General features: G+C 34.9%; 1 protein-coding gene across 5 annotated transcripts in view; it reads left to right on the forward strand.

Annotated features, from left to right (window-relative positions):
• Positions 1 to 15,531, forward strand: part of RAPGEF6 (Rap guanine nucleotide exchange factor 6) — a 222,343-nt gene that overhangs the window by 156,599 nt on the left and 50,213 nt on the right. For all 5 annotated transcript variants that reach the window (XM_027849145.1, XM_027849148.1, XM_027849146.1 and 2 more), the window contains exons 17-18: positions 4,460 to 4,617; positions 13,503 to 13,743. In XM_027849145.1, the coding sequence (XP_027704946.1) occupies positions 4,460 to 4,617; positions 13,503 to 13,743 (399 nt within the window). The remainder of the gene's footprint in view (positions 1 to 4,459; positions 4,618 to 13,502; positions 13,744 to 15,531) is intronic.

Raw genomic sequence — 15,531 nt, forward strand, 5'->3', positions numbered from 1 at the left:
AATTGTTTTGATGATTATTATTTTGTGATTTGATATTGCTAGACCTTGCTTCCTTCTCATTTGTTTTCAGTATTTCTCTTCATAATCTTGACCTTTTGTTCCTCCAGCTAAATTCATTGTTTTTTTAGCTCTATGTTGTAATCCTTTGTTTCCGATTGCCATGTTTAACAATTACAAAAATTGTACGAATTTGTAAATTTTAATTACTCAGAGTAATCTGTTTTAGTGTTCTGAGAGCATGCTGCCTTTTAGCAAGGACTCTTTTTTTTCTTATTACCTCATTGGTTGTCAAAATAATTGCCTTTCCATGTTTGCAATGTGTTTTCAGTTATACCTTTGTTGACTTCTTTCTCTTTTTAAACATATTTGTTATTCAAAGTAAATTTAGTGTTAGAAAATTGTGTATTGTTCAACAATGTCTTGTTTTTATTCCTGCATCCCCTTTTCAGGAGACTTTTTGGGTAAGAAATGACCTAATTGTTTTTAGAGGGGACATAACAGCACAGCTTTCTAACAAGCATGGATGCTTTGCCACTTGAATATAATTTCATTCATCTCATGGCATGGATTGTGTATCTAATTGCAGAATTAAAGGGACTCAGAGGCCAACTAGTTTGATTGGAACCTAAATAGGAATTCCCTCTTACAGTATCTCCTACAGGTATTCAGAATTTGATTGAAATCAGAGTCTCATCGATGGGAAAGAACCTCTAATAGGGAACTTTTTTTGGGCTGACTGCACCTTGGTCCCAAGTACAGGTTAGGATTTGGTGAGATCGAGTCAATCAACTTCCCCCCAAACCTTTTATCAGGTAATAACAACAGGAATACATGCAGACATTTAGCGAAGATACACAATATATTGATGAGTGCAACTCTTCAGGACCCTCAGTTTGCCGTGGGATATTCTTAACTTGGTAGCAACAGCAGCCTTCAGTGAGGTGTCTGTCAGTTCTAAAGAGCTGTACCTCTTGGTAATATCTTACATGAGGTTCTTTATGTCACTAAAGGTATGCCTTAGTGCTGTTGGCCAGTTAGTGAAGCAAGGAGGGATTTATTTCCTAATTTGAAACATGAGTGACCTGTGTATCTCCTTCATGTTTTCTATGTTAATGAACTTATGACTCTTGCCAGCAATTGGGCCTTGAATGTATAATTATGCCACATGTCCTAGCAAACCCCTTAGGCCTAGTTAGTCAGTCAATAAACAGGTCCCCAACCCTGTAGATCACGGATAGCACTCACTACAAAGGCCATTCTACTTATTCCTAGCTCTCATTTTTAGACCATTTTGTCTTACCTTGAACCCATTGTTTCCAGTTCTACCTATTTGACCAAGCAAAAAAAATCTAATCCCTCCTTCAAATGATAGATAGTACTTCAAACACTTGAAAATAGTTATACTAACTCTTTCCATCAGGCCAATTAGTCCTAGAGTTCTTTTACTCATTCTTGGGATGGTGTGATCTCCAGGCAGTCCATCTCTGTGGAATCCTCTGTAAGTTGTTCATTTGCTTCCTAAAAAAATGGTGCCTAGAACGAAAGCATAATAATCTAGATATGGTCAGGCAGTGATACCCCCACTTTTTTGTCTTGTAATTATTGTCTGTATTTTAGATAGACAGGGTGGTGTCATGGATAGAGAGCTGTCTTCAGAGCCAGGATGACCTAGGTTCAAGTCCTCCCTCTAATCCATTCTGACTATGGCCCTGGGAAAATCACTTACCCTCCCAGTGTTGAAGGTAGCTTCCTTAAAGATACTTATTTCAGAGAAGGTGTTGACCTTGCATTGGTAGAAGGATGTTCTTCATTCAGGAATTCTGTATACCAGTGACATCACAGGTCCAAGATCTACCACTGTCCTGTATTACTAAAGAGGAAAAGAGTCTAAGAAGTTCAGTGACTTGCAGGTGGTCAGATGGCAGATAAGTATTTAGGCAGGTAAGATTTGAACTCTGTTCTCCTTCCACTGTATCATATTGCATACAGACATCAGGTTATATAAAAGGGCCTGGCCTAGATTCTTTCCTTGAGTAAAATCTTCTGCATCATGGCATAGTAGAAAGAAACTAAATTTATCCTGTAGCTTTTGGTATTCTAGTTGATAACCTTGCATTCAGTTAAATTCACCAACACTAGTACCTACTATGTGCAATATGTGAGGAATTATGAGTAGTGGCCTTGGATTCAAGAAGACCTGGGTTGAAGTCCTATCTGTGATACATTCTGACTTATGTTTTGTTCTATTTGAGCTCTCATACCTTTAGGCCTGTAGGCAGATAAGCTGTAGAGAAGGTCCTGATCTGCATTGAAAGGCAAAATTTCTCTCTTGGCGCTTCTTTATAACAAAGAAATCATGTCTGCTCAAAAGCAAATGTTTAAGACACTTTTCTGAATGTTGGAAATGTAGAGAAAAAAATAAGATGTAGTTTCTGCTCCAAATGAAGTTATGATCTAGAATGATTATATGACGTGGCACATAGTTACTATATTAAAAAAATTAATACAGAATGAGAGCACAGGAACGGTAACATCTGAAGAAGAAAGTATCATTTCCAGTTAAGATCAAAGAAGTAGCATTTGATTTAGGTCTTGAAGGATAGAAATGGAGGAAAAGACCATGTCAGAGTTGGAGGGCAAGCTGAGCAGAGACAATAAGAAATGTGTACTTGGTGGGGCAGAGAATTGTCCAATTAGGCTGGGGCATTATGTGCATAGAGAAGGCATATGAAGTGAGACTAGAAAGGTTGGGAAGCATCAGGTTGTGAAGGACCTTGGATGCAATATAAAAGATTGTTATCTTAATGGTGAGAAAATTAATTGGAGACTATTGTGCTCATTTGGGTAGGATCTAATAAGGTGGTGGTAATGGTAGTAGAGAGAAGGAATAAATTACTTTAAGCTCCTTAAATTGGTCTCACTCTTCTCCAGTCCATCCTTTGCACAGTTGATAAAATAACTTTCCCAAGGAATATTTCTGACCTTGTTATGCCCCTATTAAAAAACCTTCAGTGCTTTCCTGTTGTCTGAAAGATAATTTTCAAATAAATGCCTTATCCAGGCATTTAATATCCATTACATTCTGGTTTCTACCCACTGTTGCAGCTTTATTTCATATTACTCTTCTTCTAGGCACTCTTTGTACTGGAGAATCTTGGAATGCTAGGTGTTTTCTGAACTCAGTATTCTGTCTTCTGGCACAAGCTGTCCTGTCAAGAACAAACTTGTTCATCTCAGTGTCTGAGAAACCAAGATTCCTTCAAGCTCAGCTCAGGTACTGAGCTTACACGGATCCATCAGTGAATGCCCTGTTACTAGTCCTTTTTTTGGTCTTTTTCATTGGTAAAGGGAGTTCCTGGTGTGCAACTTCCATCCACTGATGTAAGTTGGTAACTCTGCTCTAACATAGTCTCAGATTCTCGTCTGGAAGCAGAGGGAGGGTAAATGATTTTTTCTTGTAATCACAGCTGGTCTGTGTAAGAAACTAGATTTGAACCTAGGTCTTCCTAACACCAGACAGTTCTCTGTCCTCTAGATCATGTTTCATCTTCTCCCTTCTCATTTTACCACAATTGTGACATCAGGGTACAGATTATAATTCTCTCCACTTTTTCTCCCCTTCCCCCTTTAAGAATATAAACTTTTTGAGAGAAGGGACTGTTTGTTTTTTGTCTTTTTGATTCCATGGCTCAGCATGGTGCCTGTCTGACACATAGTACATCCCTCATAGGTGTTGAATTGGAGGTAATTAGAATGATTAAAACTTGACAGTCAATTAGGTATAAAAGGTTGCAGGCAAAAGTAAGTCAAAGATAATATCAAGGATTTTTTGAATATGAATGAATGTTCATAGGTAAATGTCCTGGCCTATATAGTATGATAATGCTTTTTGGAATGTGACTTTTTTGTGAAAATTTGTATGATATCATTGATTTCTGCTGACATGAAACACATTCAGGTAATTCGTCTGGACTTGTCTTGAGTCCTCAGAATATATCACATGCTTTACATATGCTTAATTTCTCACATATTAGATAATTTTAACATTGTGAATTTTCCTATTTTCTTCCTCTCTTCTTCCTCTCTGTTTTATTCTCTACCACTGCCCTTATAAGTTTATTGTTAGCATGTTAAAACCCAAAAATATTTGGTTGTTCCTTCTTAAAAACAAAAAAGAGGTACAAATTGAATATTGTTATTTCTCTTTTTGTGCATAAATTGAGTTGTTTTAGTTTAGTCGTGCCAAAAATATCCCTTGATACTGCTGTTATAATAACAAGATCGCCTTGTAATCTCCTTGGTATCCCAATTAATTTAAGCATTACTGTTTTGAACTGATTAGTTTTCATCTTCAGTCTACATATAGAGTAAAAATTATGTTTACTGTTAAATTCCTTGAAATATGGATAATATGTGAAGCTTTTTTCTTTTTTTCTTTTTTTCTTTTTTTTTTTTGCAGTGATGGCAATGTGAGCCAGTCACAAGATGACAGTGTCCTTGGAACAAGGCAGTGTAGGCATAGTCTAGCTATAATGCCTATTCCTGGAACTCTTTCCTCAAGTAGCCCTGATCTCCTGCAGCCTACAACTAGCATGTTGGATTTTTCTAATCCAACAGGTAAGTATTCTGCTCATTTTATTTAAGGTCAATTAATTGAATGCTGTATTTGGGAGAAAATATGAAGCTGAATTGTACAAGAATCAAACTAATGATAGATTTATATTAATCTGGTTCTTCAAACTGTGGATTATGATTTCATGGAGGAAATTGAACACGGAAGATACACTCTGCATGAACAAGACTGAGTTATCTTCCCAGAAGACCTGTAAAAGTGTCTAGGATTGTGACAGGGCTGTTGGTTATGATGTCGGGATTATTTGGCTTTCCTAATTAATCCTGGAAGAGAATGTGGGAATGAAATCTAAGAAAAGTTTTTTTCTTCAAGGCCACAAAATATGCATCCCATGATGTACAGGATAGATTCAAGTTCAGTGTGTGTGTGTGTGTGTGTATTCATCATAAATTTCCTTTTTACCTTTAAAATAAATTACTTATATTTCACAGATATATAAAGTTTTTGAGTTTCGATTGCTTTCAAAATGTTAGGAAATTAAAGCATTATAGTCATTATTGTAATAATGTGCATACCATTGGTGGTATTTTTATTTAATATATTTTCTTTACTAATTTATCCCTGTCTTTATTCAAGATTTGTTTTGTGTTCACCCCTTACTTAATCACCTTTAAATACCTTAACATTATTGACTAATCAGTTAATCAGTCAGGTATTTTTAAGAGGCTATTTATTATATACCAGGCATTGTGTAAGCATTGAGTATATAAAGACAAAAATGAAACTGTCTTGCTCTCAAAAGAGCCAACATTCTAATGGTGGAGACAATATGTACATATATTTGCATAAAGAAGACACAAATAAAGTAAATACAAGGTAGCCTTGGATGGGAAGGCACTAGTAGGTACAGGGGCTTGGAAAAGCCTTCCATAGAACGTGGCATTTGAGCTGATTCCTGAAGGAAGACTGGAACTCCAAGAGACAGAGATGAGGAGAGAGGGCATTCCAGCCATGAGGGGCAGTCACTGCAAAGGCATGAGAGATGAGAGATGATGGAGTATCATGTGAGAAGTAACAAGTATGTGACTATGGATAGAACATAGAGTGTATGGAAGGGAAGTAGTATGTAAGAATACTGAAGAGGTAGAAAGGTTTGTAAAGAACTTTAAATATGAAATGGAAAGTTTTTTTGTTTTGTTTATTCCTGAGGTAATAGGGAGCCACTGAAGTTTGTGGAGATGAGATTACATTGGTGGCTTCATAGAGGAATAGATTGGAGTTTGGGAATGAGCCCAATCTAGATGCTATTGGAATAGTCCAGCTAGGAATAAGGAGGCCCTAAACTGGGGTAATAACTGTGTAAGTAAACAGAAAGTGACATATGGGAGAGTTGTTATAGAGAAAGAAATTATAAGATTTTCAGCTGATTGAAAATGTGGGGTGAGAGTGAGGAATTGAGAATGAAACCAAGGTTGAGAACCTGGGTAATTAAAAAGATAATGATCCACCTGGGAGTATTAGGGAAGGTCAGAATTGCGGCAGGTTTTGGGAGAAAGATAATTAATTAGTTTTGTTTTAGACCTGTAGGACCAAATAGTTAAGGTTAATATTATGCTGCTAAGATTAGGTCTTATTGGGAAGATAAACTCTTTGAAGAGCCAGTCATTTTTAGCAATGGGCATAGTGCTTTATACCCAGTAGGTGCTTAATAAATATTGACTGAATTAAAATTCAATTCATTTCAACAGGCATTTATTAAATGCCTACTATGTGCAATGTTTGGAGATAGATAAAGTTAAAATCCTTGTTTTGAGCCTTTAAAGCTCTCCACAGCTTGCCCCTTTCCTACTTTCCCATTCTCCTTACTCCTGCCCCTTCCCCTAACCTTGTCCCCCACCATGTGTTCTGAGATCCAATCACCCTGGCCTCCTTGCTATTCATGAACAAGACTTTTCATCTCTTGACTTCAGACATTTTTTCTCTGCTGTCTCCCATGCCTTGAATACTCTCCCTCCTCATCTCTGCCTCTTAACTTTCTTGACTTCATTCAAGTCTCAGCTAAAATCCCACCTTCTACAAAAAGCCCTTCCAAGTCCCATTTATGCTAGTGCCTTCCTTTTGTTAATTCTTTCTAATGTATCCAGTTTATATCTTGTTTGTACTTGCCTGGATGTTGTTTCTCCATTTAATTGTAAGCTCCTTGATAGCAGAGACTGTTGTTTACCTTTCTTTGTAGTCTTAGCACTTAGCAGAGTGCTTCGCACGTAGTAGGTGCTAAATACATGCTTGTTGACTTGAGAAAAGTAGAAGTCCTTGCCATCATTATACTTCAGCCAGATACATAAGTCTAAAATGATTTGTATGTTTATTTTTTTTATTCTGAACTTAACAAAAAAAGAGCATTTCCATATATACAGCAGTACTTGAAGAGAGGATTTTATATGAAACTGTAAATCTCCACTTTATACTGCTTGCTTTATTTTTTAGAATTTTGGTTTAATTTTTTTTTCAATTCAGATATATTTTCTCTCCTTCCCATCCCTAAATCCCCAACAAGTTCTCACATTGGCCACATCCAAAAATATATATTTATTTCACTCCCACCCCAGGTCCATCACTTCTCTTGTCAGAAGGTCCTCTGGAGACATTCTTGGTCATGGCCTTTTAAATTCTTCAAAGTTATTTTCCTTTTCAGTGTCCTAGTCATTCTATGAATCGTGCTCTTGGTTCTGCTCACTTTTCCCTGTGTCAAGTTTGTACTACTCAGGATTCTGTCTAATTGTCTCTTCACTTCTTATGCCACAATAATCTGTTACATTCATGTACCACAGCAGTTCCCCAGTTGAGCAACATAAATTCCTATTCTTTGCTTTTCTTTTTTTCTCCTTTTAATTCCCCTACATGAGAGGGATATTTTTTTTTTCCTTGTGGCTATTTGGACCAACTTTTGAAAGATAAAATCATTCTTGTGAGTCAAGAAATTAGCTCCTGTGCTTTGGATACAGGGACAGTACTAGCAAATGTCTGTATAATTAAAGACCCTGAACCTTCTTTGTTATGAGGCAAGTTTGACATAATGGAAAAAATGCTGGAATTAGAGGACCTGGATTTTAATCCCTGCTTTTCTACTTGATATCCTTCGGCAAGTCACTTAAACTCTCTGGGTATCAATTCCTTATCCATAAAATAACGAGATTGAACAAAATGTTATCTCAAGTCCCAAAGTCTGTGAACCCTGTACCAGGCTTATGATCTTATTTCCCAAACTCCTCATGTTTTCCTTCCTTCTGTCCAGGTGGCCTAAACGGTATATTCTTATAAATATGGAAGGTTAGAATACTTAGCAAATTTTTTTTCCTATACTTGGGTTTACTTCTGTTCTCATAAATATTTATTCAATAAAAACCTTATGTCTTGGTTATCATTATTGTAATGATTATTGAGCCTTTCCTCTCTAGTTAAAAAAAAAGTAAAACTTGTGAAAATTATATATATTTCTGTAAAAAGAAAAAGAAACATTTTCATTCATTGACAAAAATATATTTCACATAAATAACTGCCTTAGAAAATAAGTAAAAATAAAAGGATAGGTGATTATTTTGGTAATAGTTTTTCTTGATTTGAACATGTATGAACATAAGTCTAAACATAAAAATATGCCAATATAAGTTATATCTTGATAAACCCTCTTATCAGGAAATAATTAAGGAATTGGTATTTAATGCAAATCAGATGAATGAATTGGTGTTTAACTTTATATACATATATATAATTGTTGATATATTTGTTTTAAGGAAAGCATTTTTTCTTGATTAAATTCATTATTGTTCATGAATGAATGAAAATACAATAGGATTTCCCTATAATTGCTTTGAAATTAATAGGCAGTTTTTTCAGGTTCTTTTTGGATATGAACTTAATCATACTAAATATTGATTAGTTGTTGTAAATCAGCTGTAAATAAAACCTACTTCTTGAACATGCTTATTGTTTGTCCTGATTTGTTATTTTGACTTGTGTGTGTGCATACCCCTGAGTGTGTACATGTAAACATTCCATTGCCTCACCAGTATCTCAATATAACATTTGTACAGACAAGTTACTGTTGTCAGTTATAAGGTGACTATTCAAAAGTACACCATAGATATAAATTTTAAAAGTCCATATTTCTGAATCAGAATTCTGTTAGAGTATGTTCACATGAAAAGATCCCCACAGCAACATTTCCCAAAGGAACATTAAAGAATTCCTGTTATTAAACCATCTGATGATGCAAGTTTACCAAAGGCGTTTCACTTAGAGGATAACGCTGTTCTTCCCGTATTTTATTTGAAGTATTCATTTTAGATCATTTAGTAAGATGCACATGAGAACAGATTTCTGAAAGTATCTTACAATAATATCAGGTAAAGTTTATTAATGTTTATCAGAGCAGATTAGATTTCTTTTTGTGCTGCATGCTAAACTTAATCTTTTAACTGAAAAAAAAAAGCCTTTGGAATAGTTTAATATTTTGCTTCTTATGATTGGAATTTAAAACATGGTTTTGCTTTGTTTTTGCTGCCTGTAGCTGTTGGTTTTTACTGTAAGTATGTTTTGGATTGCAAGTTCTTTGCATGGTATATTTGTGTTGTATTCATTGCTTCCTGTGTTTTAAGAGTTATTACTTATTTTGTCATTTTTCTAAATATCCAAATACAGTATATGAAAGTTAATTTTCTATGAGATTATAATTTTAAAAGGTTTAAATCCAGAAGTTGCTGTTTCAAATAGTGACAGATTTTTATAATAGTTTATATTCAAATCATTTTTAATAATCCTGAATTGGAAATTGTCAGTGAGGGAAGGAGATTGTAATTTCTCAGATCAACTCTCCAATACCTAGAAAGTAGGCAGTGCAGTAAAGTGTAAATAATTTTGGAGGAACAATCAAAAGAAGTAGATGTAATACGAAGCTGTTCTAGTAAATCACTGTTATCTTGGGTAAATCACTTCCCAAAATGAAGGTTTGGTAGGCTTTGAGGCAGATTTTCTTCATGTATAGTTAGATTCCTTTCGAAAAAGATTGTACATGTACTGGTACATGTCTTTATCTCTCTACCACCTATCCTATGTTAAATTTTGTTACTTTTCAATATTTTTGTCAAGTTGATAAGTATAAAGTAATACTTAAAAAATTGCTTTTCTGATTATTTATGTCCAAATTTTTTTCAAGTGATTATTTATATTATGTGTGTCTGCTTTTATCAGGAGAGGCTTCTGTGCTTGACTCCATTCCACTCTCTTACTTTAAAAACTATTTTATTGATGCCTTTTGTTCTCACAGTGCACTATTTTCTGAAATACCCCATTATTCCATAAACCAACATCCCTTTTTGTAAAATTCATATCTTTTTATGAGACCTTGGCCAAGTGACTTTACCTTATTGGACCTTTCCTCAATATAAAATGTAATGAACTAGAAGATTTCTTAGGTCTCTTTTTACCCTAAATTCTGTGATCTTATTATTCAATGTTACTCTTGAATATTTATATCAATACTGTATATGTGTTACTTTTTCATTTTTTATGTGCTGGGAATGTTTTTCCTAATTCAGTTCTTTAAAAAATATTAATGTAATTTTTGTGGTACAGAATTTTATTTTCAAATAATTGGATCTAATTAACTATGCCTTATATTGTCTTTCCTTTTCTTAACATTTATATATTTTTTCTGCTCTCCATAATATAGATAAAAATATCATTCCCGTTAATTTTTATAGTTCATTTTCTTATGTTTTACTGTGTGATACAGCAGAATTTTTTATGGTATATATTGTGAAGTAAGAATCTGAAATTTTTTTTCATCAGGTTGTTCTTCTTTCTTTTTCCTTCACATTTATTAAATAATCCTTTTCTCAGTTTTTATGCCAAAAACTTATAATCCATCATGGGACAATTTGATAAAGTAGATTTCCTCATCTGCAAACAGAGGGGGTTGGACAAGATGGCCTTTGAGATCCTTTAAAGCTCTCTCTCTATGTGTCTTCATTTTACATGATTCTGAAATTTCTGTCCTGTTCCACTTGTTTTTGTTTTAGGTTTTTGGTCAGTCCAAGATAGATTTACTGAAAACTTTGTTGTAATATGTTTTAAAGTCAGGAAAGCCAGATCTACGTCCGTTTCTCCCTCCCCCCATCATTTCAAATCATTCTTGCCCATTTATTTTTTTCATATAATGTCTAGTTTAATAATAATAATAATAAGAAGAAGAAGAAGAATGATAAAGCATTTTAATGATATATAATTTACAACACACTTTATATATTTTGACTCTTATTTGAGTTTCATAATAATCCTGTACAGTCAGTGCTACACATGGTTTTATTTCCATTTTACACATAAAGAAAATAAGGGAAGAGGAGGCTGAGTGGCATGCCTATGGCCACTTAGCTAATAGCTGTCAAATTGGAGTGTGGTTAAGAAGGGTAGCAGTAAAATACATCCAACAAGGCATAGTGAAAATGTATTTTCCTGGAGTTTCACAAATCTAATCAAAAGTACTTTAAGTTGATTAGGGAGAGAAGAGAGAGAATATTAACAGTGTACTTCCATCAATCTATATGGCATAGAGAATAGCTATGTAGGGGCACAGTGTAGGGACAAGAATAGCAATAGAGATATTCAGAAGTTTATGCGAGACAGAATGCGAGGAAGGAGTCAATAAGAAAGTCCATGCCTAATATAATTTTTAAAATGTAGAAAAGTGTAGGTGAAAGAGATGCAGAGAAGCAATCTTGACCTCAACAGTGTCACCAAGATGTGGTGGAGAGAGACTTTTTGTTGTTGTTGTGTTTATCCTTCATAAGAGGACCATGACATCAGGGAGATGATGACATGACTTGCAATTGACTTTTAATTGGAATATGACTCTAGAAGGACATGCTTTATTCAAAAGAAGCAGAACAGATTTAAGGAATGGTATTGGTAGAATAGCATTGAATTTGATCTTCTTAATGTACTGGGGAGAAGCATAGTATAGTGCGTTTAGGTAAAGATCAACAGAGGTAGAAATAGAAATTATATTGTAAAAAATATATGTCAGATCATCTAGGTTTTAAAGGAAGTCTATAGAGTTTGAGAAATAAGTCATAAACTTTGCATAGAAGCATGATGGTAGTGATTGGGGATGTAAATTATCCAGGCATTTGTTGGACCTTTCCTTTTGTCCAAAGCAGATAAGCTAATAATTTCTGAACATGCCCTAATGGCAGTTTCATTCTTCCAAAGGTAAGGGAATCCACAAGGGAAGTACTGTTCTTAATCTGAAACTGACTAAGGAGCAACTGGTTGCAGTGGAAATTGACAACCAGGGGGAAAGTGACTATCTAGAAACTAGATATGACATAATTAAGATAAAAAAAAGAAGTCAAGCATTGGGCTAAATCTAAGAAGATAAAATTTAGTCAGGAATAAATGTAAATTCGTTAATTGAATTCAAAAGCTTAATTTCACCCATATATGACAATGGATATTATAACTAGACAGAAGTTTATCTAAAAATTATATGGAGGTATTAGTGGAATGTAAGCTCTGAATGAGTCAAGAACGATATGGGAACCAAAAAAACTAATGCAATTTTAGGCTTTATTAAGAGAATCCCAGAGTCTGAGAAAAAGAAGGTGTTATTTCTGCTGTAGTCTGCCCTGATCAGACCTTATTTGAATATTTTATTCAGTTCTGGGCACTGCATTTTAGGACCTAGATTTATAAGATGTATGATGTCCAGAGGAGGATAGCCAGGGTGGTGAAGGGCTTAAGTTCATGTGTACCACATGAGGATTGACTAAAAGACTTGGGAAGGGTAGACTTAGAAGGACATGATAGCTGTTTTCAGATATTTAAAGAACTGTCAATCATAAGAGGTTTTGAACTTGTTTTGTTTGGTCCTCAATAGTAGAACTAGGAGCGAAAGGAGGAAATTGCAAAAAGGCCAGTTTAAACTTGATATGCAGAAAACTTCTGAAACGCAGTGCTACCCAAAGGTTGGACTACCTTATGAAATATTGGATTCCTTCTTGTTAAAAGTCAATTTTCAAGCAAAAATGACCACTTCTTGTGTGTCAAGTTTAGATGATTTTAGTTCAGATAGCCTCAGGTACTGATATTCTCCTCGCAGATGTTTATCCCATAACCCCATTGTGATCCTCCACATTCTTTGTTACACCTATTACAACCTGGTTCACTCATGGTCAGTCAGTCTTCTCCATGATCTGAAAAGCATTCTACTCATCATGGTGAGAAGAAAGAAGTTTTAAGCTTTTTAAGCTTTTAAGACTTGGTTGTAGTATTGGGAATAGATCTCCAAGCAGTAGATTAGGCATAGTATGAAAGTATGTAGAAAGTATGTGCATTTTTGAGGCTTTATAACTTAATTTCTCACTGGATGTGGTATTTATCCTGTATTGATCAAAATAAATCATTAATTTATTAGTAATTGAAAGAAATGTGTTTATCATTATAGACAGTGTGGCATAATGAATAGAAAGCTAGCCTCAGAGCCAGGAAAACCTGAGTTCAGATCTTACATTCGACCCTGGGCAAATCACTTCTCAGTACTCTAGGCAACTCTGAGACTTTAAGTTGCAAGGAAGATGCTGTTGTACATTTGTAAAGGAAGTTTCCTTCTATGGGAATTTCCTGTGTACATGTCCAGTCCCTCTACCTATTTTTTTCATTATGTTTATGATGTTTTGAATATTGACAGGACTAAATATCTTCTTCCCTTCGGTTTGGTGGCATTGCAAAGTAAATGCAAATAGAAGTCTCCCAAGTTGGACTAAGAAACTGAAAACATCATGTGTTTGTGTTTATTCTTTTCAGAACAAGTTAATGAATACATTTAAAAATTTTATGAAAATAATAATTGGGTTTCTTTTTATTTACATAGATATTCCGGATCAAGTTATAAGAGTTTTTAAAGCAGATCAACAAAGCTGCTACATTATCATCAGTAAGGACACCACAGCCAAAGAAGTCGTTTCCCATGCAGTGCATGAGTTCAGCTTGACAGGAGCCCCTGAGACATATTCCCTCTGTGAGGTTTCTGTTAGTCCAGAAGGTGTTATAAAGCAGAGAAGACTTCCAGATCAATTCTCCAAATTAGCAGATAGAATTCAACTAAATGGAAGGTAAATGTGGCCTTGCTTGTTAGAGGGTATGATCTCAAAATTTAAAGCACTTGTAATAAAACATAAGTAATACTTTCAGGGTTGCATTAGAATATAAGAGCATAATTGTTTGAGTTTTATTGTTTAAGTTTATCCAAAATTCAAATTGAATTCTCTCTTTCCAATTTTTGATCCATCTTTGAAATTGAAAGGATGAGTATTCACTTACTTTTAAAGAAATAATTCCTGGTAGCTTAATTTTCTGGTTCAAGAATTGTGGAGGCAGAGGCAGCTAGGTGGCACAGTATATAGAGCATTGGCCCTGAAGTCAGGAGGACCTGAGTTCAAATTTGGCCTGAGACCAGACACTTGACACTTACTAGCTGTGTGACCCTGGGCAAGTCACTTAACCCCAATTGCCTTAAAAAAAAAATTGTGGAGGCTATTAGTGTCATAGCAATTTAATGCTCAAAGGGAGATGGGAGAGACTTGTTTATATACCTTTTTAATAGGAGCTAATATCATCCTATTATCATTTACCTCAGGACAGAGGAAATACTTGTTCTATCAGACCACCCCCCAACCATACCAGACTACTCCCAGCTTTGGGCTGTCTAGGCAGAAGAATCTGTCTCCACCCAAGCCTGAGCAGAACACGATGGAGCTTCCATATTTTTGATTAAATCAATTCAGGCTTGGATTGGGGTTTGACTGGGATAAGGAGATTCAGAGATTCAGTGCAATCTCGTTATCAGTAATGTCCTTCTAAAGGAGAGACTGAACTTTGGAAGGGGGAGGGGGCTGAAGGGGGGTAAGCTCTGAGTAGCCAAGATACTGATTATTAAGAAAAATCATTTTTCACACTTGACAAGAGCAAAGGGTTAGCAAAGCCATTGAATGACAGCTGGAAGGGACCTCAAGGTCATGGGCTCCAACTCCTTCCTCTCAACCATGAGAAAACAGGCTTAAAGAATTGAAGTGATTTAACCAAGGTCACCCCAGCAGAAGTGTGACCAGACTCAGAACCTGGATAAGAAGGAGTAGAATTGGACTTAAGACCCACATTTCCCTAGGATTTTCTTATGATTCTCTGGATTATTCTTTTTCCCGTGATTTATACTCATATTAGGAAGTAATAGAGAAAAAGGCTTATAGTAAGCACTGTAAGTACACAGGGCACTTTTGTCTCAGAGTTTTCCCTCTGAAGTCCCTAGCTGTAGTATAATGTACCCTCTAGGTGCTTGATAAATACTTTGCCACTGATACGACAAAAATGTTATCCCTGATATATAACATTAAACTGAAAAGGCATTAAAGTGAATTATTATGCAGCATGGTCTAGAACAAATGTTAAACTGGAGTCCACAAAGGTCTGTGGATAGATATCAGGCAGTTTATGAACTTGGATAGAGAAAAAAAAAAATGACCATTTCCTTAATTAGGCTGTAAAAAAAGCAGTCTATTACACAGAAAAGGTTAAAAATTCCTAGTCAAAAATAATTAAATAATTTATTTTTCTTATTTTTATTTTCAGTGGCTTTAAGATTTTTATCATTTTAATATTAGCAATATCACTAGGCATGTTGATATATACTTTGCAACCTAATATGTAGAGTTTTAGAAGTCATGTGGAAAGCGTATACTTTGTGGTCATTTTATCTTCCTTTAAAAAAATTATATTGATATCTTTTGTTTTTTATATAACTAGACTTTCTCCCAGTATTCCTCTATCTACCCCTTCCAGAGAAATATGAGAAATAATATTATTAATGGGAAAAAAAGAGAAAGAATAGGAGAAAAAATCAGCAA

The sequence above is a fragment of the Vombatus ursinus genome, unplaced genomic scaffold, assembly GCF_900497805.2.
Source record: "Vombatus ursinus unplaced genomic scaffold, bare-nosed wombat genome assembly UNPS02007284.1, whole genome shotgun sequence".
NCBI lineage: Eukaryota > Metazoa > Chordata > Mammalia > Diprotodontia > Vombatidae > Vombatus > Vombatus ursinus.